Source organism: Aspergillus sclerotioniger (genome assembly GCF_003184525.1).
Source record: "Aspergillus sclerotioniger CBS 115572 chromosome Unknown BO94scaffold_14, whole genome shotgun sequence".
NCBI classification, from domain to species: Eukaryota; Fungi; Ascomycota; class Eurotiomycetes; order Eurotiales; family Aspergillaceae; genus Aspergillus; species Aspergillus sclerotioniger.
Genome location: NW_020291004.1, coordinates 23,190 through 50,526, shown reverse-complemented (window position 1 = coordinate 50,526; position 27,337 = coordinate 23,190). Strand labels below are relative to the sequence as shown.

At 50.6% G+C, this 27,337-nt stretch overlaps 12 protein-coding genes across 12 annotated transcripts; 5 read left to right on the top strand and 7 right to left on the bottom strand.

The window, feature by feature from the left end:
- The first annotated feature begins 234 nt into the window (after positions 1–234).
- On the top strand, positions 235–2,054 carry BO94DRAFT_492288 (uncharacterized protein). Its single transcript, XM_025609177.1, is given in 5 exon segments — positions 235–699; positions 718–904; positions 960–1,032; positions 1,088–1,212; positions 1,262–2,054. 5 exon segments carry the CDS (start codon positions 513–515, stop codon positions 1,968–1,970), a joined length of 1,281 nt encoding a protein of 426 aa, XP_025467247.1. The 5' UTR covers positions 235–512; the 3' UTR covers positions 1,971–2,054.
- A 61-nt stretch (positions 2,055–2,115) lies between these two features.
- Positions 2,116–3,482, bottom strand: BO94DRAFT_565952 (putative serine/threonine protein kinase; the record flags this gene model as incomplete). The annotated part of the gene is made up of 4 exons (XM_025614524.1): positions 2,116–2,703; positions 2,757–2,983; positions 3,047–3,336; positions 3,430–3,482. 4 exons carry the CDS (start codon positions 3,480–3,482, stop codon positions 2,347–2,349), a joined length of 927 nt encoding a protein of 308 aa, XP_025467246.1. The 3' UTR covers positions 2,116–2,346.
- A 270-nt stretch (positions 3,483–3,752) lies between these two features.
- BO94DRAFT_535148 (alpha/beta fold hydrolase) lies at positions 3,753–5,693 on the bottom strand. Its single transcript, XM_025611713.1, has 7 exons — positions 5,525–5,693; positions 5,312–5,364; positions 5,100–5,207; positions 4,936–5,045; positions 4,548–4,878; positions 4,433–4,484; positions 3,753–4,380 (listed from the first exon to the last, which is right to left on the bottom strand). The coding sequence occupies exons 1-7, from the start codon at positions 5,601–5,603 to the stop codon at positions 4,103–4,105; spliced, it is 1,011 nt and encodes a 336-aa protein (XP_025467245.1). The 5' UTR covers positions 5,604–5,693; the 3' UTR covers positions 3,753–4,102.
- Positions 5,694–5,705: 12 nt separating this feature from the next.
- On the bottom strand, positions 5,706–7,410 carry BO94DRAFT_65569 (pinin family protein). The gene is made up of 4 exons (XM_025617580.1): positions 7,254–7,410; positions 6,735–7,170; positions 6,577–6,645; positions 5,706–6,517 (listed from the first exon to the last, which is right to left on the bottom strand). The coding sequence occupies exons 1-4, from the start codon at positions 7,262–7,264 to the stop codon at positions 6,110–6,112; spliced, it is 924 nt and encodes a 307-aa protein (XP_025467244.1). The 5' UTR covers positions 7,265–7,410; the 3' UTR covers positions 5,706–6,109.
- A 184-nt stretch (positions 7,411–7,594) lies between these two features.
- On the top strand, positions 7,595–8,379 carry BO94DRAFT_65602 (PHF5 family protein). The gene has a single exon (XM_025617581.1). It carries the CDS (start codon positions 7,815–7,817, stop codon positions 8,139–8,141), a length of 327 nt encoding a protein of 108 aa, XP_025467243.1. The 5' UTR covers positions 7,595–7,814; the 3' UTR covers positions 8,142–8,379.
- BO94DRAFT_596090 (twinfilin) lies at positions 7,906–9,702 on the bottom strand (the record flags this gene model as incomplete). Its single annotated transcript, XM_025616243.1, has 4 exons — positions 7,906–8,515; positions 8,574–8,825; positions 8,911–9,548; positions 9,684–9,702. The coding sequence occupies 4 exons, from the start codon at positions 9,700–9,702 to the stop codon at positions 8,399–8,401; spliced, it is 1,026 nt and encodes a 341-aa protein (XP_025467242.1). The 3' UTR covers positions 7,906–8,398.
- A 463-nt stretch (positions 9,703–10,165) lies between these two features.
- Positions 10,166–11,374, bottom strand: BO94DRAFT_466017 (putative succinate:fumarate antiporter (Acr1); the record flags this gene model as incomplete). Its single annotated transcript, XM_025608144.1, has 5 exons — positions 10,166–10,779; positions 10,847–11,045; positions 11,096–11,145; positions 11,205–11,252; positions 11,308–11,374. The coding sequence occupies 5 exons, from the start codon at positions 11,372–11,374 to the stop codon at positions 10,166–10,168; spliced, it is 978 nt and encodes a 325-aa protein (XP_025467241.1).
- A 1,994-nt stretch (positions 11,375–13,368) lies between these two features.
- BO94DRAFT_556571 (uncharacterized protein) lies at positions 13,369–15,239 on the top strand (the record flags this gene model as incomplete). The annotated part of the gene is made up of 5 exons (XM_025613872.1): positions 13,369–13,372; positions 14,048–14,603; positions 14,663–14,816; positions 14,862–15,090; positions 15,112–15,239. The coding sequence occupies 5 exons, from the start codon at positions 13,369–13,371 to the stop codon at positions 15,237–15,239; spliced, it is 1,071 nt and encodes a 356-aa protein (XP_025467240.1).
- A 1-nt stretch (position 15,240) lies between these two features.
- Positions 15,241–16,983, bottom strand: pex26. Its single transcript, XM_025609176.1, has 2 exons — positions 16,335–16,983; positions 15,241–16,275 (listed from the first exon to the last, which is right to left on the bottom strand). Exons 1-2 carry the CDS (start codon positions 16,784–16,786, stop codon positions 15,405–15,407), a joined length of 1,323 nt encoding a protein of 440 aa, XP_025467239.1. The 5' UTR covers positions 16,787–16,983; the 3' UTR covers positions 15,241–15,404.
- A 481-nt stretch (positions 16,984–17,464) lies between these two features.
- On the top strand, positions 17,465–21,112 carry BO94DRAFT_565949 (mitochondrial 54S ribosomal mL46 domain-containing protein). The gene is made up of 8 exons (XM_025614523.1): positions 17,465–17,586; positions 17,638–17,730; positions 17,783–18,009; positions 18,058–18,564; positions 18,758–19,180; positions 19,701–19,746; positions 19,803–20,470; positions 20,536–21,112. Exons 3-8 carry the CDS (start codon positions 17,815–17,817, stop codon positions 20,833–20,835), a joined length of 2,139 nt encoding a protein of 712 aa, XP_025467238.1. The 5' UTR covers positions 17,465–17,586; positions 17,638–17,730; positions 17,783–17,814; the 3' UTR covers positions 20,836–21,112.
- BO94DRAFT_535139 (cysteine-rich PDZ-binding protein) lies at positions 20,925–21,765 on the bottom strand. Its single transcript, XM_025611712.1, has 3 exons — positions 21,488–21,765; positions 21,268–21,391; positions 20,925–21,184 (listed from the first exon to the last, which is right to left on the bottom strand). Exons 1-3 carry the CDS (start codon positions 21,629–21,631, stop codon positions 21,099–21,101), a joined length of 354 nt encoding a protein of 117 aa, XP_025467237.1. The 5' UTR covers positions 21,632–21,765; the 3' UTR covers positions 20,925–21,098.
- Positions 21,766–24,464: 2,699 nt separating this feature from the next.
- BO94DRAFT_546280 (uncharacterized protein) lies at positions 24,465–25,247 on the top strand (the record flags this gene model as incomplete). The annotated part of the gene is made up of 1 exon (XM_025613285.1): positions 24,465–25,247. The coding sequence occupies one exon, from the start codon at positions 24,465–24,467 to the stop codon at positions 25,245–25,247; it is 783 nt and encodes a 260-aa protein (XP_025467236.1).
- Positions 25,248–27,337: the final 2,090 nt, after the last annotated feature.

Here is a 27,337-nt window from a genome sequence, read left to right as displayed (position 1 = left end):
TGTCATGTTGCCGTACTGTGCGAATCTATTTCAAACTAGCAACCATCATATGCACACAAACGTAAGATTATGTAATCGTGCACAGCATAACTAAATGGTGGTAGTACACTGATGTAATCTGCAGGGATGGCAGGATTCTTGAACCGCTGCCGGTGGCTTTGAATAACCTTGCTCTGCTACCTATGTATATCTAGAAGCAGCGAGAACAGGTCTGCTGCAATCTGGAGGAACAAACTGGCCTACCGCACCTCCACCTTGCCCTGGATTAAGCATAACCAGTGAACCACATGCCTCGGTCCCTTGATCGGTGTTTCTGCATCGGGTTAGCTCGTGACCGCGGTTTAAGCAACTCCGTCATGACAGGGTGACATCAAGGCATCCCATTCATTCATGGCTGTTAAAGATTTGGCTCATTCAGAGATATACTAAGATCGTACTCTTGTATTATTATCCAGCTCTTGCTATTGATCCGAATCGCCTAGAGCCAAGACTTCGACATACTCTGCGCACCAATGGAATCCAAGGAATACGATCTGGTTGTCCTCGGGCCCACCGGCTATACTGGCCGGTTCTGTGCAGAACATATCGTCAAGAATCTTCCCACCAACCTGAAGTGGGCGCTGGCCGGTCGTTCCCTCCAGAAACTGGAGACTATTGCCAAAGAACTGAAGAGTTTGAATCCTGATCGCGCCGATCCTGGTACTTGATTCCGTGAAGCTACATATCTGTCGTGCACGGTTGTTAACCTGCTAGAAGATGTCCTAGCTGTACAACTCAATCGCGAGGAGTTGCACGCGCTGGCTCAGAAGACGCGACTCATTATTAATTGCGTGGGGCCGTACTGTTTGTATTCCACGCCCGTGGTTGAAGCTTGCGCCAGCAATGGAACGCACTATGTCGATGCGTTAGTGGTTTGCTACCATGGAACTGGTCGAGCGATGTATAGCTAACCAGCGCAGTACGGGTGAGACACCTTGGGTCAAGAACATTGTCGACGAATACCACGAAACCGCCAAGTCAAATGGTGCTATCGTATGTATTCATCTCTTATAAATGTCACACTGTGTTATGTTCTAACTATCCACAGATCATCCCTTCCGTTGGAATTGAAAGCGCACCTGCGGATATGCTAGCATGGGCGACTGTGAAGAGAGTCCGTGAAGATCTTTCCTGCCACACAAGGGAAGTCATCAGTGCTATCCATGATATCAAGTAAGACCAACCTACATATGCGAGAGACATTTCTGACTGGTTTATGCAGGTCTTCCGGAGCAAGCGGTGGCACTCTCTCCACCGTTCTGACAGTCTTTGACTCCATGTCAGTCTCTGATTTGCTCAAGTCGGCCAGCCCGTTTGCGCTGGCAGCATCTCCGCCACCCAAGAATGTGCCTAGCGAGCCATTGCTGGCGAAGCTGTCCGGTATTCGATCTGTACGCGACATAGGCACTCTGACGACCTCTCCGTCGGGCTTGGCGGATATCACTATTGTTCACCGTAGCAGCACATTGATGCCGGAATTCTACGGACCACAATTTTATTTCAGGCAATTCCTCCGCGCCAGGAACGCTATCACCGGAATTCTGTTCCATTATGCATTCCTGATCGCCATCACCCTTTTGATCCTGCCCCCAGTTCGAACCCTGGTCAGGAAATATGTGTACTCGCCCGGTACCGGGCCACGGCTGGAGGATTCTGTCAATGACCATATTGAGTATCGCGCCGTGGCGACCGCGGACCAGGACACTTCGAAGCCCAAGCGGGTATTGGGCAAGCTGAGGTACCAAGGAACAATGTATGCCTTTACCGGGATGTCCCTTGCGGAGGCAGCGATGGTGATCCTCGAGAACGAGGAGAAGGTCAAGAAGGTGTCCCGTGGCGGTATCGTAACCACAGCCACCCTGGGACAGGAATTTCTCGACCGGTGGGAGAAGGTTGGATGCCATGTCGAGACACAGATTGTCGATAACTGATGATGCTTCTGCTACATTGATGATTTGCAAGCTTTGTTATATACCTGCTTATATAAATCCCAGAGAGCTCTTGGACCTCGAGCCTTCACATTTAACCCAGTCACATGCTTCGCGCCCCCCTGCAAGTGTCTGTGCCGCTGTGCTTTAGTGGCCTTTCTTAGGCAACAAGCTGCCAAAAAGTATTTTGGCAAGGTTACTGTGCTGGGGCCTAAGCGAGAACACCAGGTTTCCTCGATAACCCTCAGCAGAATCCCCAAAGGAGCTAACTAAACGACAACCATGTACGAGATAGATAGCCCAGGACCCTACAGCAGCACTGTCAGAGGATTAAAAACCCCCAGGCCCTGCCCAACTACATTCTTAAACTCCGCGCGATTCACACTTCCACCACACCCCCCTCTCTAAACCAATCATGTTCCAACAACTCCCTAGCAGTGGGCCTATCCCTCCAGTCCATTTTCATAATATCCATAATAAATCGTTTATCTTCCTTACGAACTTCTTTCTCCGATACCAGCGAAAACGGCGTAGTATCCGATTTGGGAATCTCCCTCATAATCCACACAATAGCACGTACGGTCTCAGGACTCGCAATCTCATCATATTTCCCGGGCCAGGGTCCAAAATATCTGAATTGTTGTTTTAATACTTCCAGACTATATTCTTCATGGTCGTATGGTACCGTGGTGGGGTTGAATAAGTTGAAATCGCCCCCGTAGATGAGATATATCAACTACGAGAAGGTTAGTAGTCCTGCTGGTAGTTGATATGGGACGAAGAGCTTACCATGGCACCGAATGACCAGATATCAGCTGGAGTGCCCCAGGGGGTTTCCATGACCATTTCGGGACTACGCCATATAGGTGTCCCTAAGGGAGTCCCCGATGTAGCCCATTTTGAATCAATGTGACATAAACCACCGAGATCTCCCAGCTGGATCTCGGAGAATCGTACTTCACTGTCTAATCCTGCTTTCTTTGTGTAATTAACAAATATATTATCCGGTTTGATATCTATACGTTTATCATCAGCGATACCGCCCCCACATGCGCTTTAGTGACATGATATCGAATTACCTGCATGTACATATCCCCCCTCGTGAAGACACCTCAACGCTTCAAGTATCCGGCGTGAAACAAAATTAATCTCTTTTCGACCTAGAGGTCTTTTTCTCGTTGCTCGGGATAGATCATCCTCAAGATGTCTCAAGACAATAGTAGTGGGCTTAGGGGGATCCTTGATTTCGTCTAGTAAAGGTCGCAAGCAAGACGTGTTGTTTTGGAAACGGTTTAGAATATCTCGTTCATTCTCTACTCGTGGGTGACCCAAGACGCTTTTTATGATGACGGGCTGTTTGGCTTGGTTGCTGGGAGAGATGAGTATTCGCATATTGGCCTGAATCGGGTGCACTCACTTTGCCAGCCAAACGGTATCTCGGATGTGTTTTGCGATGGTTTACCTCCCTGACTTGCCTCGAAGCACCTGTCCAATTCGGAAAAGTGGGGATGTCATTGCTTGTGAAAGACGGAGGGATGCGTAGCTACGATTGTTGGACGACTTGGTCTAGATGTGTCTGTGCTATAAAGGACTATTTGTATTATTGCACTGGTTTCATCATTATACTAGCGGTTGTTGGGGGCGTTGCAGTTGGTCAGCTGAGTAACTGGTTTGTTTGTTTGATCCCCTGTATCATGTGACTCGATGGCCACCCTTCGTGCATCTGAGAGGAACCAGTCAGATTGTTCTACCATAAGAATAGAGATTGTCTTACTGTGCCGCGGAATTATGGTTGAGATTCGAGAGAGCCTGACAGTGCGACGGGGATTTCAAATTGTTTGACTGACAGTCTTCTTGGAGTCCCGGAGTCGAGTTACTCGCTTGCCTAATAGTAAGTGCATGGCTCACCGCTTCGAGTAGAAGCTCGTCCCTGTCTATAGGCAAGATATGGAAAAGAATGGATGCATCGGCCTCACCCGTGTTCGAGGACCACTTTTGTTTCAGATCATATCCAAATAAACCAAAATAGCTCACAATCGCGCCCAACGAAACCGAAAGCCCAGGAACAGAACATGCCATACAGATGCACAAAACCGTACAAGATACCCATACAAAGCTGTCCACATATACAACGCTTACAATCTTGACAATCTCATACTCTTGAACACCACCTCCTTCAACCACCACGCAATGATCTCATTCACCTCTTCTGGCTCCTGCCACAACGCCCAGTGAGAAGTGTTCACCTGCTTGTATGTCAGATGCGGAATCGTTCGCGTCATTCCTTGTCCGAGATGTGGCGGGAGCGCGGTGTCCTTCAGTGCTTGGATGAATAGCAATGGTGCTGTGATGCGTTGGTTGAGGATGGCGAGCTCGTCTTCGTAGTTTATCTCGCGGGTTCGGTACCAGTTTACTGCGTTTATTAGTCGCTTTCTTTCTCGAATAGTACATGGTAAGGGGCATACATGGTCCACGAAGTCCATTTCTCGAAAACTCGTTGGCGTAGTATTCCAGTTCCTGGTCCATTAGCATGCATCGTCCAGATATGTATAGAGCAAAAGAAAAGATAATAGAACTTACTACCTCGCTCAGTAACGGTGACGGCCGCACAAGGTCCATCCTGTCCAACATAACCCCATACTCCGCATCAAACGCCACATCCCTGTCATCCGTCCGACCGCCATACAGCGCAGACAGGAATCTCTCAATATCTTCCTTAGTGTAGACAATATCTTCGAGCTCCCCGCTTCGGAATTGCAGCTGATACGCAAAATGCGGCGCTATGTTGTCGACCATATCTTCTAAAGCGAGATATTTCCTCGTTGGGGCTGCGTACGGGACGCAGACTGTGAAGATGTGCGAGACCAGCTCCGGGTGCCAGAGGGCAACTCTATAGGCAAGGGCCGCACCCCTATTTCAATTTTCAGTAACTGGTTTGTGGGTGCTATATCTTGAGCGAAAGGCTTACCAGTCATGTCCGCCGAGAATGATTGTTGACGCTCGGAGTTGAATGGCTAGTTCTTTGATGTCGTCGGCGCAGTTTTTGTGAGAATATAATTCGATATCTTCAGGTGCATCCTTTTTTTCAATCAGACATTTTTGCATAGAGGTCTTGGAGAGGGTAGTACGTACTGTCCTGCCGTATCCTAGACAATCCGGGGCGACGACTCGGAGGCCCTTGGAAATCAACATCGGGATCTGATAGCGCCATCCCATGGACAGGTCGGGAAAGCCATGCAGCTGTACACGGCAGAGGAAAGTTAGACTGGGGGTTTATTTGCAGTTTATATATCCTCTCGTGACAGGTATTCACTGGGCACTCTGATTGGGATGGCATCACGCACGAGGAAGATCGTCGCTCGATAAACTCCCGATTCAGGCTCGCTGTAGAGATAGCCTGCGAGATATATATCAGCGACATGTTGCATAAGAGTTAAATCCACTCATGCGACTGCGCTGCATGATGGTGACGATAATGCATGATCCAGAAAGGAACCGCGACGCCGGGAATTGGATCAGGCATCCATGAAAGCGCGGTGGATACAGAGCCTACATACCGTATGTCTTGCCATTGAGGTTTGCCGAGCGGCGCTCGACCCTCGGATCACCGGTTACATCGATCTTGTCCACGGTCATGACGGGGAAATCGGTTGGGAGGCAGAACAATTCTGAGTACTGGACAATGGGATTTACAGGAGAGAGGAATTTAAAAGATGGCGGGAAAATAGACTGGCAAGATCCATGCTGCTATACCGACTTTCCCAGGATCTATAAATGGTACCCTATGGAGACCCCCGCCAGCTGTCCGTCACGTGCAACCGAAGCTATTGATTGACTGAAACGTCAAGAATGAGGCTGCGGAGTTATTGGGCACGAGTAGCATGGATTTCCGGGACCATGGCCTGTTTCCCTGGCAGTTAGCCACGACCAGGTTCACGGAATTCCTCCACTGCGAGTGCGCTCATCCAGTGGAATGGTTGCCATTCCTTCCCGCCGAGATGCCTCGGTCCTGCTGGATGCAGACACTAATGTACATCCGCACGGACGGCCTCTGTCCCCAGTGGCCCCGTCCGCATTGCAATTCGCTACTAAACACAACAGACATCATCGTGTGGAATAAAAGAGGATCATCGCTTCTGTTGCTAATAAATCACCGTATCCTCCTGGTCCTCCACCACCTCACCGCCATCATCATCGTGTCGATGGATATCCGAGCGGTCATGATCCATAGATACATTGCTCTCGTGCGCAGGCGTAGTCTCGGGTTTAGCTTCCTCTGAGCCTCCATCGACCGTCGTCTCAGCGCCCATCGTGACCGACGAAGCCTGAGCGACACTCTTGTTCTCCAGAGCATCCGACTCGGACACCGCAGCTTGTTCCTGTATCTCTTCCTGTGTGTCCTGCTTCCCCACCTCAAGATTCATCTCCTCATGGGGTGCATATTCTGTCTCAAATTCCGCGACTTCTCGAGCAACAGTAGCTTCCGCATCTTTGATCTGATCCTGTATTATATCCTCCTCCTCCGCCCTTAGTTGCCACGGCTTGTAGTACTGCAAATCGAGCGTCAGCACAACCCAGACACCACCACCAAAGAACAGCCAAAACATACCAATACCGGCTCTGTCCTCGTCTTGAGAAAATGAGCCATTGCCACAAGATTCGAGTGGCGCGTGCGCATCTGAGACATCAATCAACACCAAGCTCCTGCACGACACAACAAGCAAAACCCCAGCAAATAATCATCACCCCCCATGAATTTAAACTCACCGATTCCTCTTCGTAGAGTCTCTGCTCCTTCTTGCGTATCACTGCCCGTTCCTCCCGCCTCTTCTTCTTCAACTCGCCATACTCCTCATCCTGCAACTTGAGCTTATCCTGTTGTCGTCGTTCGATATCCGCCCGTCGCTTCTGAGCCGCCGAAGTCGAACTCTGCGACAGCGTCCCCAACAAGGCACCGAATAGCCGTTGTCCGCGTTTGCGCTCTTCATCCCGACCCCCGGCTGGTCGTCTCGGTCTTACATCTGGAGAGGATAGTTTGCGTTCTGCACCGGTCTGAGCATCATTGATTTCCGTCTGAGAGCTAAGTCGCCGACGCTTGTACTCCGAATCCGGCTCCGTAATGGACGATTGTCTCCGCTTAAGCCCTGCTTCTGGGGACGGGATCGGGTCCTGGTCGGGGAGTGCGACAGCGGAGGCGAGAGTTCTAAATTATCCAGAGTTTACCCCCGAGTTAGCAAATCACATCTCATACATAAGCACCCAAGCGACAGATAAATAAACACTCACCCTTCAGTCATATCTGGCAGCTAGAAGCTAGAAACCTTGCTCGGGGGAATCAAATCGGCTCAAATCACAAAAGTAGAAAGATGAAAACAGCTCTGAACATTGAAAACTAGATTATGAGAAGAAGAAAAAAAGACTGGGTATCAGCTATCTCGAATCAAAACATCCCACACCAACCAAGGCAGTCGGAAAAGTCCCCGTGATTGATTCGCGACGAATCTCAAACCTCGTTCCGTCGGTATCTCGCGATATGCCCGGCACGGCGGGACTCCAACGTCCCGTGCACGGTCCACAGTTACTGCTACCGCTACCTACCCGCTCCAGGCGGGCAAACCGCAAAAGGGCGTTTCTTCCGCTTCCTCTCTCCCTCACTCTCTCTTCCTCCTCGGCTCCCCGCTTCGAGTACTTTCCATTCCGCTGACATATCTTGCGAAAATTTCTGGCTGGGCGTGTGACTTGCTCTCGATATCTGCAGATTTATCATTCAGCGCGACTTGATATCTGCTTGAATTTCTCACTGTTTTCAACGTCCTCATCGCGTTGCTCGATCTATCTTGAATCACCATGTCTCGCCATCACCCCGATCTCGTCATGTGCCGCAAGCAGCCGGGCATCTCTATCGGCCGCCTGTGCGACAAGTGTGACGGCAAATGTCCCGTGTGCGATTCCTACGTGCGTCCTACGACCTTGGTTCGGATTTGCGACGAGTGCTCCTTCGGAAACTACCAGAATAAGTGCATTGTGTGTGGTGGGGAGGGGATCAGTGACGCCTTTTATTGCTTCGAGTGTACGCGTCTAGAGAAGGATCGGGATGGGTGTCCGAAGATTATAAACTTGGGAAGTTCGAGGACCGATTTATTCTACCAAAAGAAAAGTTTTCGAAATCATTGACACCGTCGTGTACTTTGTTCGCCACGCGTTGGCTCTGTGCGCTCGGGCTCATGGCGAGAACAACTACCCTGCATCTTACGGTACTGGCTCTAAAGAGAGCCCTACGAGTTACGGGGTGGGGCGGGCGAATATGAACGGATGTTGCAGCTACAAGAAAAAGAATGGTACCAGCGGAGTTCGGCCATAGGTGCCCAGGGCTATATACTGTCGATGTCATAGAGCGAGATATACAGAGGTTACGAGTCGTCCCCCAAGATTCACCGTCCCGGCCGTCTCGGTCTTGCGAATCCCCGGCTCGGTCCGTTGTCCTGTGGTGGGTGGACTTCTTCATGCAACCTTTCGCCCGTGATCTCGTCGGGCGAGGATGCCTCGATCTGCGTGCTGTGTTAGGAAGACCGTTTAATCAATCGAGCGTTTGCAACCGGCTCTTACCTTCTTAGAAATCTTCAGGCCTTGCTCGCCAGCCATAGTGAGTGCATGCATCCGGGAACTGGCGTACAGCATACGCTCCCTGATCGACGAACCCGAGGGGCAGGTATAGATGAAGATCACCGCCTCGGAGTCGGGGTAGTGATAGAATGTGTACCGCGGGGAAGACGGAGGTATGTGGGACTCAACCGAGTTCGGCTCGACTCCGGACTCGACAACAGCAACTTTGAACGCCTCGGTTGGAACATCAATTGCCTGTATTTAGCAAACGTTAGCAATAATGAATGAGAAGTATTGGCTGAAGATCCACTGCATTGCATAAGCATGAGAAGACACGCACCAGTTGTACCAGCCCACCCTGCTGCAGCCCTTCGAGGGCCTGCTTCACATCATCAGCCGCATGCATCTTGACGGATGCACCGCCGAATGGGTTTCCCCTGTTGAATGTGCCCCCGATACCAATATCTCTGCTCGGAGTACCGTTCCTAGCCTCCTCTTCGGCTCTGCGCACAGCGTCCAACTCCCGCTCCTTCTCGCCCATCAGATCCTCACGCCGGAAACCGCCCGCGGTACCCTTCTTCTCTGCATCTCGTTCACGCCATGCAGCCTCCCCAATGACCTCATCTTCATCCGTAGCAAAGATAGTGGAGGCAAACTTCTCCGTGCCGAGTTCCCTGGCCAATGTAGCGCGGGTTGCGGCGAAAAGAGTTTTGGCGCGGACACCGGCATTGGAAGGAATATAGGTCAAGGCCACGAGAGAGAATGATCCGGCCTCAGGACGACGAAGCAAAAGGTAGATGGGGGTTTTGGGTTCGAGGACGGACGAAAGTTGGGACAAGGAGGGGTAGAAGGCGTTCGGGGAGGCGAAGGGAACCGTGGGAAGAGGGGACAGGCTTTCCGACTTGATCGTCACAGGAAGACAGAATATAGAGGTATCGGAAACGAATGTTTTGAAGGCATCGTGAAGCTCTTGCGAGACTATTTAATTTTGTTAGTAACCTGGGTTTGAGCATAGATCGTTTCAGGAGTAAGGTGGCATGTCCGAGGGGAGGGGACGGGATGTCGTAATCGTCAGGCACAAGGGGAAGAGGTGTAATATTGGCATATGTGTACCTGAAATTCCTGACTGCATCTTGGATAGAGACAGCTGAAGCCTGGTCGTCTCGAAATATGCAAATTATCGACCGATCTGCTTTCTGCAGTCGAGGGTGTTTATCTGAAGGGGGTGTCGGGGCGACGGAGGGGAAAGCAGAAGCGGTGTGTCTGCTCTAGCGGGGTCCGCCATCGCCCCTTCTACTCCGGAGTACACTGTCTACCCAACCTTCTCTATGCCACTCTTCAACGCAATGGAATTGTTTGAATGATTTGGTTGATTCTATCCACTAACCAAGTAGGTATGCTAACGCAAAAAAGACAAAGAAAAGAGACATGATATATACAATCCACCCGGTGTGGATCGGACTGGCGGCTCTCCAAAGCCCCCGAACATATAAACAGGAGAATACTGATAACCCAGTGATCGAAAACGCCACCATGCTCATGGTATCAAATGCTCTCGAGAACACACAGCGGCCATCCCGGCGACGGAAACAACCTCACTCCTCATATGTCCCTCCAACAAAAGCCCACCCAGAGGTCTCCAGCTTTCCTTTCAGGAATTCGTACACGGTGAAAGTGACGGCCTGGCCAGGAGCCACTCTCATCACACGGGGCGTTATGCCCTTGTAGAAGGCTGATGCACCTTCTTGCTTGAACATGTCCTTCGCGATGACCATGATACGCGACACCGCTGACTGACCGGGCTCAGCACGTGTCTTCTGCAGTCTTGTCTTAATGGTGTCGATAGGGGCATTAGAGAAGGGTCCGACAGCACCGGAAATCAGTCCGATAACAGTCGTTTGGTACGCAGGGAGCTGTGAGTTGCTGTACTCAGGCTGGGTTCTCTGGAGGAAAGCCTTCAATTCTGTATAGGCCGTGAAGTTGGCCGCTTGGTTCGTTCCTTGCCGAAGAGCAGTCAGAGAAACACCGCGGTACAGGGTGCTGAAACCCTCTTCCTTGATGACAGTAAAGAGCGCGTGTGGCGCACTGCGATACTTGGGGGCATCGAGAGGGTCTGCCAAACTGTGGTGTTGTGCTTGCAGGCGAATCTTTACAACCTCCATGGGGTTGACCACCGCCACGGCTTCAGTCACACCAGCAGCAAGACCGGCTTAATGGGAAAATTCCAATTAGTATCCCAGACATCAGTGGATGAGGGCCAGGAATTTGCGACATACCCAAGAAGGTGGCTTTACTGGTCACCGCACCAGTCTCCTTATCGGCGAGCATTTGCTTGTATGATTCGTAGGAGGTGAACCGGATTGCCATCTTCGGGACGATACCACCAAGGACGGCACCCAACCCCTTGTACAGACCCAAGGCAGTCTCCTTCTTTACGATCTCAGCACCGGTAGCGACGAAGCCGCGGGGCTTGACCTATCATTCTGTCAGTTGTGGCCCAATACCATTCCCATATGCCCACTTACACCAGGTGCTCTGGCCCGACGAGAGAGCTGCATCCGAACTTTGATCGTGTCTGGCAAGTGCCGTCAGCAAAATTCTCCCTGAAGGCAACCAATTGACCCATTTTCATACCTAGAGGATGACACACGAGCGCTTCCATCATACCGGCACCACCACCAGCTAGAGCGCAAATTAGTACTGCGAAACGATTGCGCCGGAAGGAGCTATGCTTTACCGATCAGGTTCACAGCAGGGGAGGCTGGCTTTCTGCCATTGTTTCCTTGAACAGTTTTTGCAGACATAGTGAACGATTGTGTGTTTCGCGAAGTTGAATTTCTCCGTTAATTGGCAACTAGCTTCTCCGTTCGAGCTATAGCTGTTGATGCAATAGAACGGTGTCCAGGGCGATCGAGTGCAGCAGGAGTATTTTAGCAAAGAAAGAGGGGAAAAGATCAAGAGAATGAATCGCCAGCGACCCGAATCCAAGGGACCTTTTTTTTATTAAGAGAAAGGACGGAGACGATCTCGGAGGTTCACAGGGAGGCCCAAAAATACGGGGAGATACGGAAGTATAACTACGTCCCTCGGCTCTACCCACCAGGGTATTTAAATCGGCGATTGAGGAGTCACTTGGACTCAGGATTAGCGGCTTAGCATGGGACCCCAAAACATTCGCAAAGCCGTTCTCGGAAACGAGGATCTGAGACGGGCCCGGCTCCAGTGGCGGCTTTTGCTGTCGCTTGGGATTGAACCGGGCGTGGAGGAGCTATGACGGGGAAGCGGAGGAAGCTTCTCTGGACGAGCGGAAGCAATGCCGCCGTGTTCGCACAGTAGAACAACAACCGAAGGCCGTGACAATCTGATTTAAAACGGGGTAAACGGAAGGAAAAATAGTTAGTGATTGGGTCTTGGGTTTCTCCACGACTGCAATCTCCCCTAACGGGGGGGATCTAATCACTTATACCTTCTGGTTGCCATATCCCCGGTGGTTAGCTGCTCGTGTCTATGAACTTATTCTACTGCCCTGCGAGGCCTCGGAGCTGCCAGGCGTTCAGTCCTTCCTGCTACCCGTGCAGCTGCGCTTCAGTCCTTGTGGCCCAAGGGTGGCGTGGCCAAAAGTGAGCTCATGGGCAGTACCAATGGCAGGGCGGAACCAAAGATCATGGACCCCGATTGTCAGGTAGACATGGCTCTTCACATGCTGGAGAGTTCCTCATGGCTTGGATCCCAGTATATCGTCGTCATCTGCCCTCCGCAAGCAGTAGAAACTCCCACGCTTACTCTTAGACTCCAAGCTTGTGACTGCTCGATACCACCGAGCCGGGGCCGTGACGGAGTGTGGGGGATGAAGCTGGCGGCCAGTCCTATCCACGGGTGATTCCGGGCCAAGCCTGGGGTCGTTCAGCCGAGGTCTTCACTTCTCCGTCCTGGTCTGCCTGGTCCGACGAGTATATCAGCCCGAGCAAGAAAACAAACCATCAGAAGTGGGATAATTAGCGTCTGAATGATTTGTCGCAGATGGAGAAAAAAAAAAGGCTCTGGTCTTGTGACTCACCAGGGTTACTCTCTGCAACTCTGCTCTTTGTTGCTCCCTCGACATGGTTAAGTCATCACCTCCGCCCCATGCTCCTGAAGTTTTACCCCACGGTTCATGTTTTACCCACGCCCGGTGGCCATTTCTCCGGGTATTATTATTAAGAAGAATCCTTATGAGACATAATCATCCTGCCCTGCGAGGAGAAACATAACAATAGACCTGAGACATCGATCTGACCAAAAACAATTAAATTGAGAATTGAAAATTGAAAAAAAAAAAAAAAAAAAACCACTGATAAGATAAAAAACACGATCCCCCAGATCTTCACATGCTAAAGTATAACTGGACGATAGAAACCCAGTACTAGTAACATATGATAATGCTAGCATTGATATTCTTTGAGCTGGTGAGGTGCATTAATCCTTCTCCTTGTTGGTTATATGACATACCGACTGGATCGTAATCGTTCTTGATTGTGATGTTGCTATTGCTCGCTCTGTGGATTGGAGGGCAGGGTCAGGTCTCGGTGTAGAGGGGACGTGGTCACAGCATCACATTTGAAAAGGGTATACAGAGTATGTAGGGTAGGATATCCATCTTGCTCCGATTAAGCTGAGACAAGAATGCTCGTGGTGGGGTGGGAGTACTTATAGAAGAAGCCTGATACCGTGGGTACTCCGTATACCCCGGTGGTACCCCGAAATTCTCATTAGATGTTGATTATGTCTGGGAATGAGTAGGTAAGTTTGAAGGGTATCCATGGGTTTGGCTTCTGGTATAGAATGAATAGATAGGGTAGTTTGGGTCATATGTACGTTGTTGAGGGAACAATGTCCATCCTCATAAGAATAGGTGGTCCCCTACATTGATCAAGGGATTATTTCGCTAATTTATATGTTGTGTATCCTCACTATCACTGATTAGGTTTCTCTAATTGGCATTTTGTCGATGATTGCATCGCACTATTGGGTGGTTTAGTTGTTTAGATCGCATCATGGTGACCAGCCAGACCGATAGGCACTAGACTAGATAAATGGAGTATCTTTCAGCCTATCAGTTTATCAGGGTGAGCTCGGACTTAATCCGACCGTCTTTTTTCTTCCACAAACCAGCACGCGATCAATGTATTTGTATTGAAGGATCATTAGTTCTGGAAATTGGGTATCGCTTCCAAGATATGAAAATCGCTGTTCTCCACATCCGATCTGTATGAGTTGAGCAGCAAAACTCAGCACAATACGGGGCAGCATCATGTCCAACGATGACCCCACACCCCGGAGCATACAACGAACAGTCAAATCCATCGCGCTCTTTATTCTGCACCAGTGGCTTCTTATCGGTATCGGAGTCGCCTGCGTCCTGGCATACTACTTTCCCAATGTCGCCAAAAGCGGCGGTATCATCCGCTCCGAATACAGCATTCTCTATGGCGCGATAGCGCTCATCTTCCTCATTTCCGGTCTCAGCGTTCCTAGAGAGAAGCTCGTCCTTCACCTCCTGAACTGGCGTCTGCATGTCCTTGTCCAGGGGTTCTCGTTCTTATTCATCCCGGCCTTCATACTTGCTATCGTTCATATCATCTTGGCTGGCGACCCAGACGAAAATATTGATCGCGCTTTGCTTGCGGGGTACATTTTTCTGGCATGCATCCCTACTACTATCGCCTCGAATGTCGTCATGACTCGCTCCGCCGGGGGAGATGACGCCGCTGCTCTGGTGGAGGTCATTATCGCGAACTTCTTGGGCCCGTTCATCACTGCCGGATGGACTGTCACTTTGCTCCCTAGTTCATCGGAGTTCGATGTCTGGAGGGCCGGCGATGGTAACCTCTCCGATATGTATCGCGATGTGTTCAAGCAATTTGGATTGGCTGTGCTGCTACCGTTAGTGGTGGGTCAATTAATACGGTGGGTTTGGCCAGAGATAGTGGCGAAAGTGATGGCCAAGTATCGGATTGCCAAGATCAGTACGGCATGTTTGATTCTGTTGGTTTGGTAAGTTATCCTGGCCTTATTACCATGTGGGTAGTGGTGCTCATTAGATTCGTGTATAGGTCTACCTTCTCCTCTTGCTTCGCGACAGGAGCTCTCCAAACTCTCTCCGCTTCCAGTATAGTCTTCGTTGTTCTGTTCAACATCGCTCTGTATACGTTTCTCACGGCCGCTTGTTTCTTCTTTTCACGCCCACCGATGATCCTCTCGTCTGGCGTGTCAATCACGGCGAGAGGAAAGGTGTGCCATCCTTTTCGACAGATGAGTCCTCAGGAGACCATTGCGGTGTGTTTCTGTGGTCCAGCGAAGAGTACTGCGCTGGGGATTCCCCTATTGTATGCGATGTGGGGGTCATTGGATCTGTATATCAAGTCGAAGACGTCCGTTCCGGTGCTGCTATATACCACGGAGCAGATCTGCGTGGCGCATTTCTTTGTGCATATGTTTAAATGGTGGCATCGACGGGTTGACAGGAAGAGTGCCAGTGAAAGTGATCTGGAGTGTGACGGAGAGGGAGATGTGGGAGGGGGCGAGAAGTTGGAAGGCTCCGGGTCAGGTGCCGGCGGTCTGGATTTGGAGGAAATGGACAAAGGGGCAGGCGTCAGTTTGCCCCCTGACCATACTCATAACCATGCATAGACATCATTTGAAATATAGAGTTTACAATAGAAATAGATCGTATATAACATGAAGGCAACCTGCGGACCATATTTAGGCAGACAAGTAGAAAAGCAATTGACAAGCCTCTCTTATGAACTCTAGAGACATTCAAGTATGGGAAAGGAATGCAAAGGAGAATACTCGTTAGATGTAGCTCACTTTCACCCCCATCCCAACAGTCCCCTTGACTTTCTGCCATCCTGAGCCTGCTATCCTCCGGACACGCTCCCGCACGTCTTGCCGGCTTAATGCAGCGATAATACCCAGCATGAACAGTAGGGTACGCGCGAATGATAATGGGTTGCCTGCAATGCTCTTGCGGATGTATTGTAGAATGTTGCGCACTGCGTTGACCAGTGCTCGTGATTGCTTGGCTCGGGACTCGGGCTTGTCTGCTTTCTTGATGTTCTTGGAGCCGGGAGGCGAGAAGGCCGTTCGTCCCGCAGAGGTGCCTGGCTTGCTGCTTGGCTGCTTCTCTGCATTCTTCCCCTTGCCCTTGATGCTGCCATTTGGATAGGTCTTCTCGATTCCGTAGTCTACCTCACTGCCGCTGCGTCCATGTCCTTTTTGTGAGCGCTCCGCGGCCTCGGCCTCCTCTGTCCTGCGACGTTCTGCCTCTCGCGCCTGCCTTTCCAGCTCAGCATCCTTCTCCCGCTGCAGGGCAGCGGCGCGCAATTCTCCTTGTTGCTTTTCCTCCTTTAGTCCTTCCAATGTCTGCAAAAATACATCTTTCCGCTCCTCGTCGAGGACCTCGCTCAAGTTTATGAATTCCTGCGCATATTCCCATTCCTCGTTTGCGGGAAGAACATGTAGGGTGAACAGCTCGATTATTCGGACCCTAGCAACCAGGTCTTTCGGAGTATCGGTACCACCGTTGGTCTGCCGTGGCGTAGACGAGCCATTGCGTAGATGCTCGGTTATATCCAGATTCGGTTGCCCGTATGACGATAGATAGGTTTCGAGCCGTTGCTGACTGAGCTTCTGTGAAGGCGAATGTTTCAATAATAGTGTTGCCCTGTTGGAATGGCTCTCATCAGTAATTAACTCAATTGAGACCCAAAATATTCGACTGACAGGTTATATACGACTTCTGCGTCGACTGATCCCTCCAAGCCTCTATACCCTGTCTGCACAATGGTCTCCCAAATCTCCCCCTCGCGTACTGTAGTCGAAATGGCCTTCCATTCTTTCTGCCCAAATAACTTCTTCCCTTCTTCAGGGCCTAGCTCAATGATGGCGCTCAGGAGTGTAATGTAGAGATTCCACACTTTGATCCGCCAGGTTGGCTGGGCCGCAGCAACCGGCGCGACTGAATCGTCTCCATTGGTGAATTGTTCGTCGGGTCTCCTGGCAACCGTAATCGCCGGTTCAAGGGCTGATAAAGTTTCTTGAAGCCGCCGTGTCAGAAAGAGGTTAGACGCTTTCTTATAAGTTTTGGAGCATAGCTTGGATGGTGATAGTGGGGATGTGGATGAGGACAGGAGTTGCGACTGAGATGCCGACAGGTAGGAACCATCGTCGGCCATTGTTCACCGCCAGCGGAAAATGCGACGGATCGGAAAGAGGAATCGAAGAAGGGAAATCGAATGGAACGTGCGCGACTATCAATGATGGTAGGGGATGCACGAATTCACGATAAACGCGATCGGACTGAGCTCTGGGAGGGGGTTGGGTCGGTGGAGGGAACACAGAGTGCAGTGTGACACTAAGCGGCCTGACAACAATACTTGACTGCAAGTCGTTTCAGCATCACCTCGGCTCATCCGTTCGCTGGCCGAGAGTCTGGGGTCTGATGTCACGGGACAGCGCGGCCGGAGCCGCCTATGAAAATAGAACAGAATCAGTGCCTGAGGTTTCAGGATGCCTGCCTGGCAGTCTTCCCTCCCGGTGCCTGGCATCTCGCAACCCATCTCTCGTGATACTCACCTAACAGCATTATCTCAGAGCATACTTCGCTGAACCAAGTAACCTACAAAACTTACTTAGTGGACTAATATCGAAATACTCATTCCATCAATTATTTCCTCGATTTCTACACTGACCCTTATTTCTTTCGTACGGTGCTAACACGCCCCTGAATTATCAGGAACAATGGACGTCACTGCCCAGAGCTTTTTCCACCATCTTCCCAAGGTCCTGGACGACCTGGCATCTTGTTGTTTCGTATCTATAGACTTTGAATTTTCGGGTATTGCAAAAGGCCTCGGTGTCTCTGGCAAGGGAAAAAGTACCTTACAGGAGCGCTATGAAGAGGTGAAAAACTCGGCCGATCAGTACCAAATCCTACAAGTCGGCTTGACTATTTGCCATGAAGACCCGGAGACAGGTTAGAAGCACAAACCCACCACTCCAGGTTGAGGTGTTAATAGCCTCCCAGCGACTTACACGCTGAAACCGTACAATCTCTATTTGAGTCCTATCATCGACCGGAAGCTGGAATTAGAAAGGATCTGGACCTTCCAAAGCGGCGGTATGCTCATTGCAATGCTGTCCTTCCCGCTAATCTGATATGTGTCACTTAGCCGTCGAATTTCTTCTGGAGAACAATTTTAGTATGGACAGTCTGTTCAAACATGGCGTCCCGTACGTGTCAAGGGACGAGGAGGAACGGGCAATCGCCAAAGTCATCGAGAGATGTGACCGCACCACAGTGCGCAGCTCGCTGGATGTCATGGAAACCGAGTATGAGTCGCTCGCATTCCTGAAGGACGTTCGTCGTCTTGTTGATGACTGGCTTTCGCTTGGCGACGTAAGAGCTCGACTTTTGTGATATACTGCCCGTCTGATCCCATGATAGGCCCGAGAAGACTACCTAAACGTCCCCCCACCTACAGGTTCCAAACAACCTAGGTCCATGCAATCTGGGGTCAATAGGTTCCAAAAGAGACTTATCCACCAGCTCATAGAAGTTGAGTACCCGCATTTGGTCACCATTGGCAGGCCTACGTTTGTTCAAATTGTTGACTACGACGAGCAACGTGAAAAGAACGTTCGAGACCAGAGATTGCAGTTGATACAGGAGCGAATCAGGAACCATACTGGGTTCAGATGGGTCGCGGAAGCGCTGGCTGGAGGCGACCTTACGAATCTGGATCCATATTACTTCATCAATCTTAGGTCAGGCTCGGACGAGCCTGGGAGTACTACACTCGAGGAATTTTCAGATGGGGTGAAGCAGCGGCTGCGGGACAACAGGCCTGTCCTGGTTGGTCACAACCTCTTTACTGATCTGATTTATTTCTACCGCTGTTTCTTTGGCCCACTGCCAGACCGTGTTGAAGATTTCGAAGCCCTGGCTCATAAGGTATTTCCATTCCTTATTGATACCAAATACATGGCTACACATGACTGTGGCTCTATCAACCCGAAGTCCTCATTGCAAGAGATTCATGATGGTCTCGTCAAGATCCCAACACCAACCATAAGTTTGTGAAGCCAGCCGAAATGGTCTTGTTACTACTAACTGTCAATCAGAAGTGCACCATCAACATACAAAGTATAATACGCAAGCTATAGATCACGAAGCTGGTTATGATAGCCTGCTCACCGCGCAAGTATTCATTAAACTTTCTGCACAGCTCCGTGGTAAGGGGACTTCGGGAGATCCCCCGGCAATCCCACAGCCGGCAAGCACGAAGCAGATTATAGGCGACTTTGAGGCTACAGTCCTCCTACCCAGGCGCCCCGAGCCTAGCGCTGTTCGTATAATGTTTGGCTCAATCGAAGTCGACACAAAGTCTGACGATGCCGATGCGGATGCCAGCGATGTGGCCGACATGATTAAGAAGATGTGTCTGGGGCCCCGCAACTCTATTGAAATACAACAGAAAATTGACAATGGCTGTTTGATTCCACGATTGGGCGCGCCTTTTTGGAAAGTTTACGGAAATAAACTCCGTGTTTTTGGTACAAACGAGAGGGTATGCCATCTCGGCTGAGGCTGGCTAAGCGCAGTTCGCAACACCAGTTGAATGCTCGCCTAGCGAGAATCGATGACTACATTTGGAGTAGCACCTAGATACCAGAGTACCTAGGTTGTAGAATTGAATAGCAACAGCAAGAGCATTCATTGCCGAAGCATGATGAATTAATGTATGCAGCGTCTATCTAACAGTACGCCTTGATTTTAAAGAAGATACTGCTAGCGAAAAAAGGCCGCGAAGATACTCACTCTGAGCACCGGAAAATGATCGACTGGTCGTGGGGTAACTCAACGCAGTTGACGATAAGGAAAGGTGCTGTAGAGAGAGAAAGAATGGAGAATGGTGCGGACGGCAGAACTTTTAAGGGAAGAGAAATCGGGCGTCACATGACCGGCTAGCCTGGTCGGGTCTAGTTCCGCTCCGACGCTCCCTCGCAGGTGACCGCCAACTTTTCTCGCCATCGTCGGCCTCCGGACCTGTTGACAAGCACCCCAGCATATAACCAGTACATTTGGAGATGTCGTCGGGGTCCAATGGTGCTAGGCGCGTGGCGTTGCTTTTGCGTATGTGGTCTTACCGTGGAATTGGAATCAAATCCTAACCATGCTCACTGCTCCAGGGCCCACGATCTCCGATCCTAGAGTGTGCAGAAGCTGTCAAGAGACACTCGTCCGCCGCAGTTATGCCTCAGCCGCTACACAGGCCTCACCAGAACCTTCCTCCACCGCCACCTCAGCCTTCCCCGTTGTGAAGCCCACCCATACCATCAAGGCCGGCGTGGTCCTCTCCCGCCCCCCTCAAATCACCCGCGACCTTACCGATTTCGAAAAGGCATACTACTTCTATCAGAAGCGATTGAACGAGCGTCTTACCCTGCCTTTCACGAAATACTTCTACTTCAAGCGTGGAACGCCTGCCGACGAAGACTGGAAGCGCAAGATCCGGGAACGCCAGACACCCGCGCGTGACATCGGCAAGTACAATCCGTACTCCAAGGAAGCATGGAACGATGAGCTTCTCGTTGGAGCCGTAGAGTCGGACCCGGCGCACCAGGTGGAAATGCTTGTGCAGGATGCCGAGTCTACGGTCAATGCCACTTCCCAGGACACCAGCAAGAAGGAAGAGATTCCGAGACCGTTTCCCCGGGTGACGGAGGCGGACCAAAAGAACGACCAGAGAAGCCTCAATCGGGCACTGCAGAGGACTCTTTATCTCCTTGTGCAGTCCAAGGAGGGATACTGGAAGTTCCCCAGCTCTCCTGTTGAGGTGGATGAGACCATTCGACAGGTATGTGCTCGCTGCGGTTTCTCGGGTTGCCCCAACAGGCGTGCTAACATTTTTTTTGAATATAGGCTGCCGAACGTACTCTTGAACAAGCCGCAGGCGTCAACATGAACACCTGGATGGTGGGCTACCACCCGGTGGGCCACTACGTCTACAATGTCCGGAACCCGAGCAAGCTGGCAAACGGAGAGGGACCTGCGGGCGAGAAGGTCTTCTTCTTGAAGTCGCGCATCATGGCTGGCCAGGCCGACCTGACCAGCAACACTCAGAACCTGACCGACTTCAAGTGGCTGGCGAAGGAGGAGATTTCGAAGTTCGTGCGGCCCCACTACTACGCCAGCATCAAGAACATGCTGGCCGAGCGGTAAACCGGTAACGATTGTCACTGTCATGGATGGGATGGAGTGTATGGATCGTTGCGGGGACTTATCTTTGGGGATGCCCTTGTGCAGCAGGTCTGAGTCTTGCATATATCATAGTAGGTCATGTATAACTAGCTTTCCGTTTCTTCGCTTCTTATTTGCAATGAAAGCTTTCTCGTCATAAGTATATCCCAAACGCCATCTACCGTACCCAAGCCAACCAAACAATCCCACAAGCATAAGACTAGTACTACCGCGATACCTCTGAATCACTTCAAATTAAACTTCTGCCCCTTAACCACGGGTTGATTCTTCGACACACTCCCCGTCAACCCCTTTCCACACATCGGACAAGCTATACCGGAACGTCAGCCCATCTATCCTCCCATCTCAAACCAACCACACCCTTAACAAAAGAGAAAGAAAAGGAATACGAACCATTCTTCTGATACGCACACCGCTGACAATACTTCCTCCCCTGTTCCGTCTTCGTCTTACAAACCTCACAAGACGAAGAATACGCCGCGTAGGGATTCTTTGCCTTGGAACTGAGTAATTTACTCTAGATATACACATATCACCATTAACTAACCTCTTTTCTTTCTTTCCACTTCAAGATATAGTAGTGAATAGGGATATGGATATGGGGAGAACGTACCTTTCCAACCCCCGTACTTCCCAACGTAGCCTTACCACCACCAGATGTCGAGGGTGAACCGTAATACATCTCCGCTTTACGTTTTACGCCCGGTGTGGCGAGCTCCGTTTGTTTGAGCTTTTTTTGACATTTGGCGCAGACCATGGTTTCTTTTCTTTGGGGGTGGAGGTGAGGGGTGTTTGGTGTGTTTGAAGTGAGGATGGGTCAGGATGTAGTATGTAGGTGGTAGAGGGAATGGAATGTATGATGGATGGATGGATGGATGGATGGTGCTTGAGTGGAGGGTATTGGGGGTGGATGACGCCAATTGGTAATTGCTAAACTGCACCCCGGTTTTGCATGGTGGGAGGGTGTGGGGTGCCGTAGTTGGGTTGGTCTGTTCGGTTGTTGGATTATTCATTGTGTGGTTTCGGAAGAGGGATTTGGGTAAATTTGGTGAGTGATGAGGAGGTATCTGGTATGGTTGGGAATTTTATATTTTGCTACGGACTGGTCTGGTTGGTTATCTGGAAGATTAAGATGGTCGGTTGTATATATCGGTGTGATGGGATTGCGGCTGCGGAATACTACTCTATGGGAGACAAACCATCATTGTATGTATTGCGCATTGGATACTATGGCGATTTCATTGATTGAATTAAGCGGATCCTGCAGTTAGCATGCAAAGGTTTCGACATCCTTTTGACAATTTAGGTTAGTCCTAGCTCTGATTCAGTTGAGGTTTCGATGTCATCCTGCCGATCCATGCATATACTTCTTCCAAGTTGTGATTTCATGCCATCTATTCAGCCGATGCATGGTCTGATTCGTATAGATCGGAAGAATATGCAACAGTCACCGAATGTGCTTGATAAGAGAACCAAGGCCATGCATCTAGAGCCAGGTCTGATCTTCGTACAACGAATCCCTCCCAAGCAATTCCAAAGGTTATTGACTTTTAGTGAAAAGCCACGTGAATGACCAAGCAGTGACACAACGATCCATATTATTTCAATGGGATACGTCTGTATATCTCGGGGGTCTCAGCCAAGTCGTTAAGAACATCATGCTGGAGCATGTCGTGCCGTATGAGACCCCGTCGTGCTTTTAATTCGAGCGACAGAGAAAAATCACGTCAGTCTGGGTACAACACGGTATCCTAATCCTACCGAGATATGCTCAATGTGCCAGAAAAGTTCACCGGAAGAAGATAGACCTGCAGACAAAATAATCAGACCATATTGGGAACGGCTATCAATTCCGGAGACCACAGCGGAGATCTGATGTTCTTATCCCGAGTTAGGCACCCGTTCAAGTTGACCGTGGGCCCAAAGGCATCCGTGGGTGGGTTCATCAAGGTGGCCTCGGAGAGGGTATAGAAAGGCAACTAACAGCCTCGCCTGGAGGATCATGCCTAGTGACAAGTCATAGTTCGACGGAATTTCCAAGTCACCCTGCCTTAGCCTCAACCAAAGCCAATGACGGTGTGCTGACATTGAACACCAAGAGCTCTGCACCTGCAGGTAAGCATATCAACCATTTTATTCCTGGCCGCAGTTCTTCAGGTTCTGAACGAGAGCGACTGCAGCCTTGACGACGGCCAATGCCCCGAGGGGCGGGCGCACACCACCCGGGCTTCAAGAGGAACGCATGCGAAAGCTTCCGGAAGGCAGTCGGAAATAGAATCGAGGGATGACTGGCCATGGGATACGGACGGGAAGTAGATAAGGTGTGTGGGTGCAATGGTGCAGTGGTGCAGTGGTGCAGGGTGGTGCTGGGTGGTGTGGCAACAAAGGCCGTCTTAAATCCTTCTCGCTCGCTCAACTTCAGGCTTCCCTCCACTTCGGCTTCAGCTCTTCCACGACATCGGCCCGCCAGCCAATCCCCGGTCTCCCATCACATTTTAATTTGTGCACAGGAGCTGGACCTTCAGCAGCTCAGCTGCCCTGAATAGGCGAACCCCCCACAACTCAGACTTGCGTGGACTCCAGGCTGTTTGTCTCCCAATGATGCAGGTTGACCCGCCACTCCTGAACTGGTCTGCATCCGACGGCGCGTTCCAGAGCGATGTGAAGACGGCACTTCTTCCATGCACACGGCAGGGGGAATAGGGTAAAACAAAATGGAATACCAAGGGGCTGTCAAAAGAACGGCACAGAAAAGAACCGGGCAAAAATAAAAAAGAAATGCAGCACGGGTCGCGGCCCTCCCAGCTTCCTGGATACCTTCGCGCAATGATCGCCTGTTCCAGCATTGTGGTTCGTCTGGTTGGACATTGGGTTTTCTGCCCAGACCGTCACCCTGGAGCCAGCACGCTGCTACCCTGAGCATTCTATAAAGCGGTGCCGTGGTGGCATCGCCACAGGTTGCTTTCTTTTCCTGGGATGTTGTCGCATCACCGCCAGTCGGGTCGGGCCAATCTATAAGTCTTTGTCCTCGCGCTGTTGTGCGTGTCTCAGCACACAGCTGTACGCCCCCTGGTCCTCTCGCTAGCAACTTCCAGGCATCTCCTCCAGGGGCTCTGCTCAACTGACCCTGTCATACTTTTGGCAGTTTTCGATCATCTCTGTTTTTGCTTTTTCTAAACACACTACTTGCCCGCCCGGACCAGGCTTGGTTTGCTACTAGCTTCCTGACTACCGACTCCTTTTCCTGACTTGGCCGTTTTTTTCAGGGCCCAGAACGGCAGGTTGAAGTCGAACACGCCGTGGAGAGGTCGGGAATCCCTTGCTTCAGGGTGGAAACGGAACTGGATCTTGTCCACACCGCACGCTTCCTTTCTCTTCCATCTTTCCCCCCCTTCTACACAGCGGCATCGCCACGACCCCGGAGAGCAGTTCGCCAAAGTTTCAAAGTGCGAACTCTCAAGTAAGGATAGGAGGGTCCTAGAGTGATTTGTCTGTTCGGTTTAATTACGGAAGGACGAATATTACCGGCCGAGAAACCAAAAGGAGGCCTCTCAGTGGTCATTACAGTGGTGAACAGCTTGAGAGGGAAAATGCCCCCCAGCAGTTCGTCTTTCACGGCGTTGAACTTGCCATCGACATTCTCTCTGCCCCAATGCATGGAATACTTCACCCTCACCGCCGGTCCTAACACGGATCTTTGGCGCAAGCCACCGAACCGGGATACCGCAACGGCTCCTATCGTGTTCACTTCCCTGCGGAGTGCGTTCGTAGTCGCCGAAGTCACCGTCACGGCAGACTGGGAAATGGAATGGGACCAGGGAGGCCTGGTCATCTTTGCTGGAGCGGCACCTCAATCGTTTTCATCCGACAGTGTTCCGCTCACCTCAGGGACACGCCCGGGCCGTCATGGATATCCTCAGACTGCGCGGCCCTGTAAATGGGTCAAGGCAGGCATGGAATTCAGCTCGGGCACCATGAACGCATCGTCAGTAAGCGCAACCGCAGACGGCGCGGACTGGTGCCTTTCGCCACTTTCTATACCCGACCGCGGGCCATCTGCTATGCATTCACTGCGTATTAAGTTAGAGCGGATCGGACATTCGCTTTGGATCTGGTACCAGGTCCCGTCGGCGGTGCCGTATGCAATGACCCCGGGCGCCGTGAGCAGCACGTGGAAGAAGCTGCGGGAAGTGACATGGTTCTTCTATGGGGTGGAGGATAAATTTGTCCACGTGGGAGTTTATGCTAGTCGCCCACACAGCCTGCCTCGCTCCGGAACGATGTGGGAGATGGTCAATGGCCGGGGGATGGGCGGGACGGCGTCATCGGGCGATGGGTTGGTCGTTGAATTCGAAGATCTTGAGATTCTCTAATACGGATTATAATCTGTTTTCGTTTATCTTGTTGGATTTGCTTCGTTCAAGCTGCGACCTTGGACGTTTACGAGTCGACGACTTTCCCTTTGGGGTTTGGGTTAAGGAGCCGGGTGCATTATTGTGGAAATAGCGAGCATGGATCATCTGGTTGGAGCGACTTGCAGAAGACATCAAGTGTTGAGTTTTTGTGTTTGTCTGGTTAGCTAGCATGTGTGATTTCTTGATCGTTGAATTACTTAATCTAAGAACATGGCTTGTTAAGTTATGATGCATACGGAGTAGATGGATCTGCAAGTTGACGTACACTAACTACATCGGTTTTCCCTCTGCAGATAATTGTCTACCCAAATCAATAGAGTACCTCCTAAGACTAGACTTTTTCAGGTCCTCATGACATAGCCAATTAATTCCATGAACATCTCCCTTCCACACCCAACAAAGAACATTAACCGCAGGCCTCCACCACCACTCACCTACTTACACATACCATATCTGATGTAAGCAACCAACCAACCAACCAGTAACCACCTAGGTAGGTACCAAGTGACAGCACGACCAAACCCAGCGATCCAAGCTACTAGCACTGGGCACTGGGCACTGGCAGCCAGTCGAACGAACCCATGTGACGATCCCTGACGCTAAAGCAGCCCGGACAGGGCAAGCAGACTACGAGAACTCGACCAATCAAGGGCCCAAGTGGTGATGACATAGAGTTTTGTGGACGGGGCGACGGTTTTCTTTCTATCTAGATAGATACACTTTGTTTACCTATCTATCTATCTACCTAATGTATCTAGGTAGAGCCCGATGGAATGATAGATTGTTTGGATCACCCTACGTCAGTATGGATCTAACGTGCCGTGTGTGTTGGGCATTTGTTTGGTTTTTTTTTTTTCCCTGGGCAATTGCCGGGCGCGCTCCACTGCGATTGGGTAAGAGGAATTGAGGATTGAATCATGAGATGGTCTAGGCGGGTGAAAGTGGAAAGGGGATGGGTTGCATTTGCTGCTTTGGTTTGGATATGGGGCTGTTGGGGCCTTGGAGGTGAATACTGGATAGGGATAGGGATAGGGATGGGGATTGGGAAAAGGAGTAGTGGTTATGACTCATTACATTTCTGTTCACTGGTTCGTCATGGGGATTTGGTATTCGTGGTTGGTTGATTTTGGTTTATGATGTCTATAGGTACAATCTAGATACGGAGTACGTAGGTAGAGATAGGTACTTGGTAGGTATCTAGTTGGTAGACTGCAGATGGACATGCGACACTGAACCAACCAAGCACCTGGAAGGATTCTCTGCCTTAGTTGCTGCACAACACCGGGGCCATTTTCCGGGATTGCGGAGGCAACGATGAACCTGACTTACATATGCTGTGCAGGGGCGATTGCGATTCGATCGATCGCTGTCCAGTGTACTAAGTATATCTGTAGTAGATAAGTATACTCCGCCGTCAATTATTGGGTTGTTGGTGGCTGAGAACTATCCGTGAAGGGGATGTACTTTGTATGGGGGTTGGTGATGGTCCGTCGGGGTTTTGCCCGGCGGTGCCGAGTTGCCCTGCAATGCGGCGGAGGTCTTTCGGCGAGCTGCGGGTGGAGGCCCCGAAGGTGGATGGCCCATGGTGCCACTACCACTGGCCTTTTCTTCTGGTTGGCTATGACCAGCCTGAGGTCTCCACTCCCGTCTGCTTGTGAATCTTTTTTTTTTTCTCTCTTTTGTTTTTGTTTTTAGAAAAATTTGTTTTGGCCGCTCAACTGCATAAGAAAAAACTTCGAATACATGGAACATATCGTAAATAGTAGGGAGGATGATGGGAGATACACCAGACCCTTCAATTCCGATTATCTACTATCTCCTGTATGCTGTAGCTTTCAGGAAGAAGATGTAACGAGGTGCATGGAGGACGACGGAGCGCGTCTGGAGGGTTCATCGCCTCCCAGGGCTTATCTCGCATACTCGTCCTCCATCGCAAGGTCACTTTGAAAAAAGTCCAGAGCTCCCGCTGATTGGTGCCCTCAAGCCACACCATCTCACCGCATTTTCTTTCCAGGCGCTGTTAGCCTGGAAGGATCTGCGAATGATGC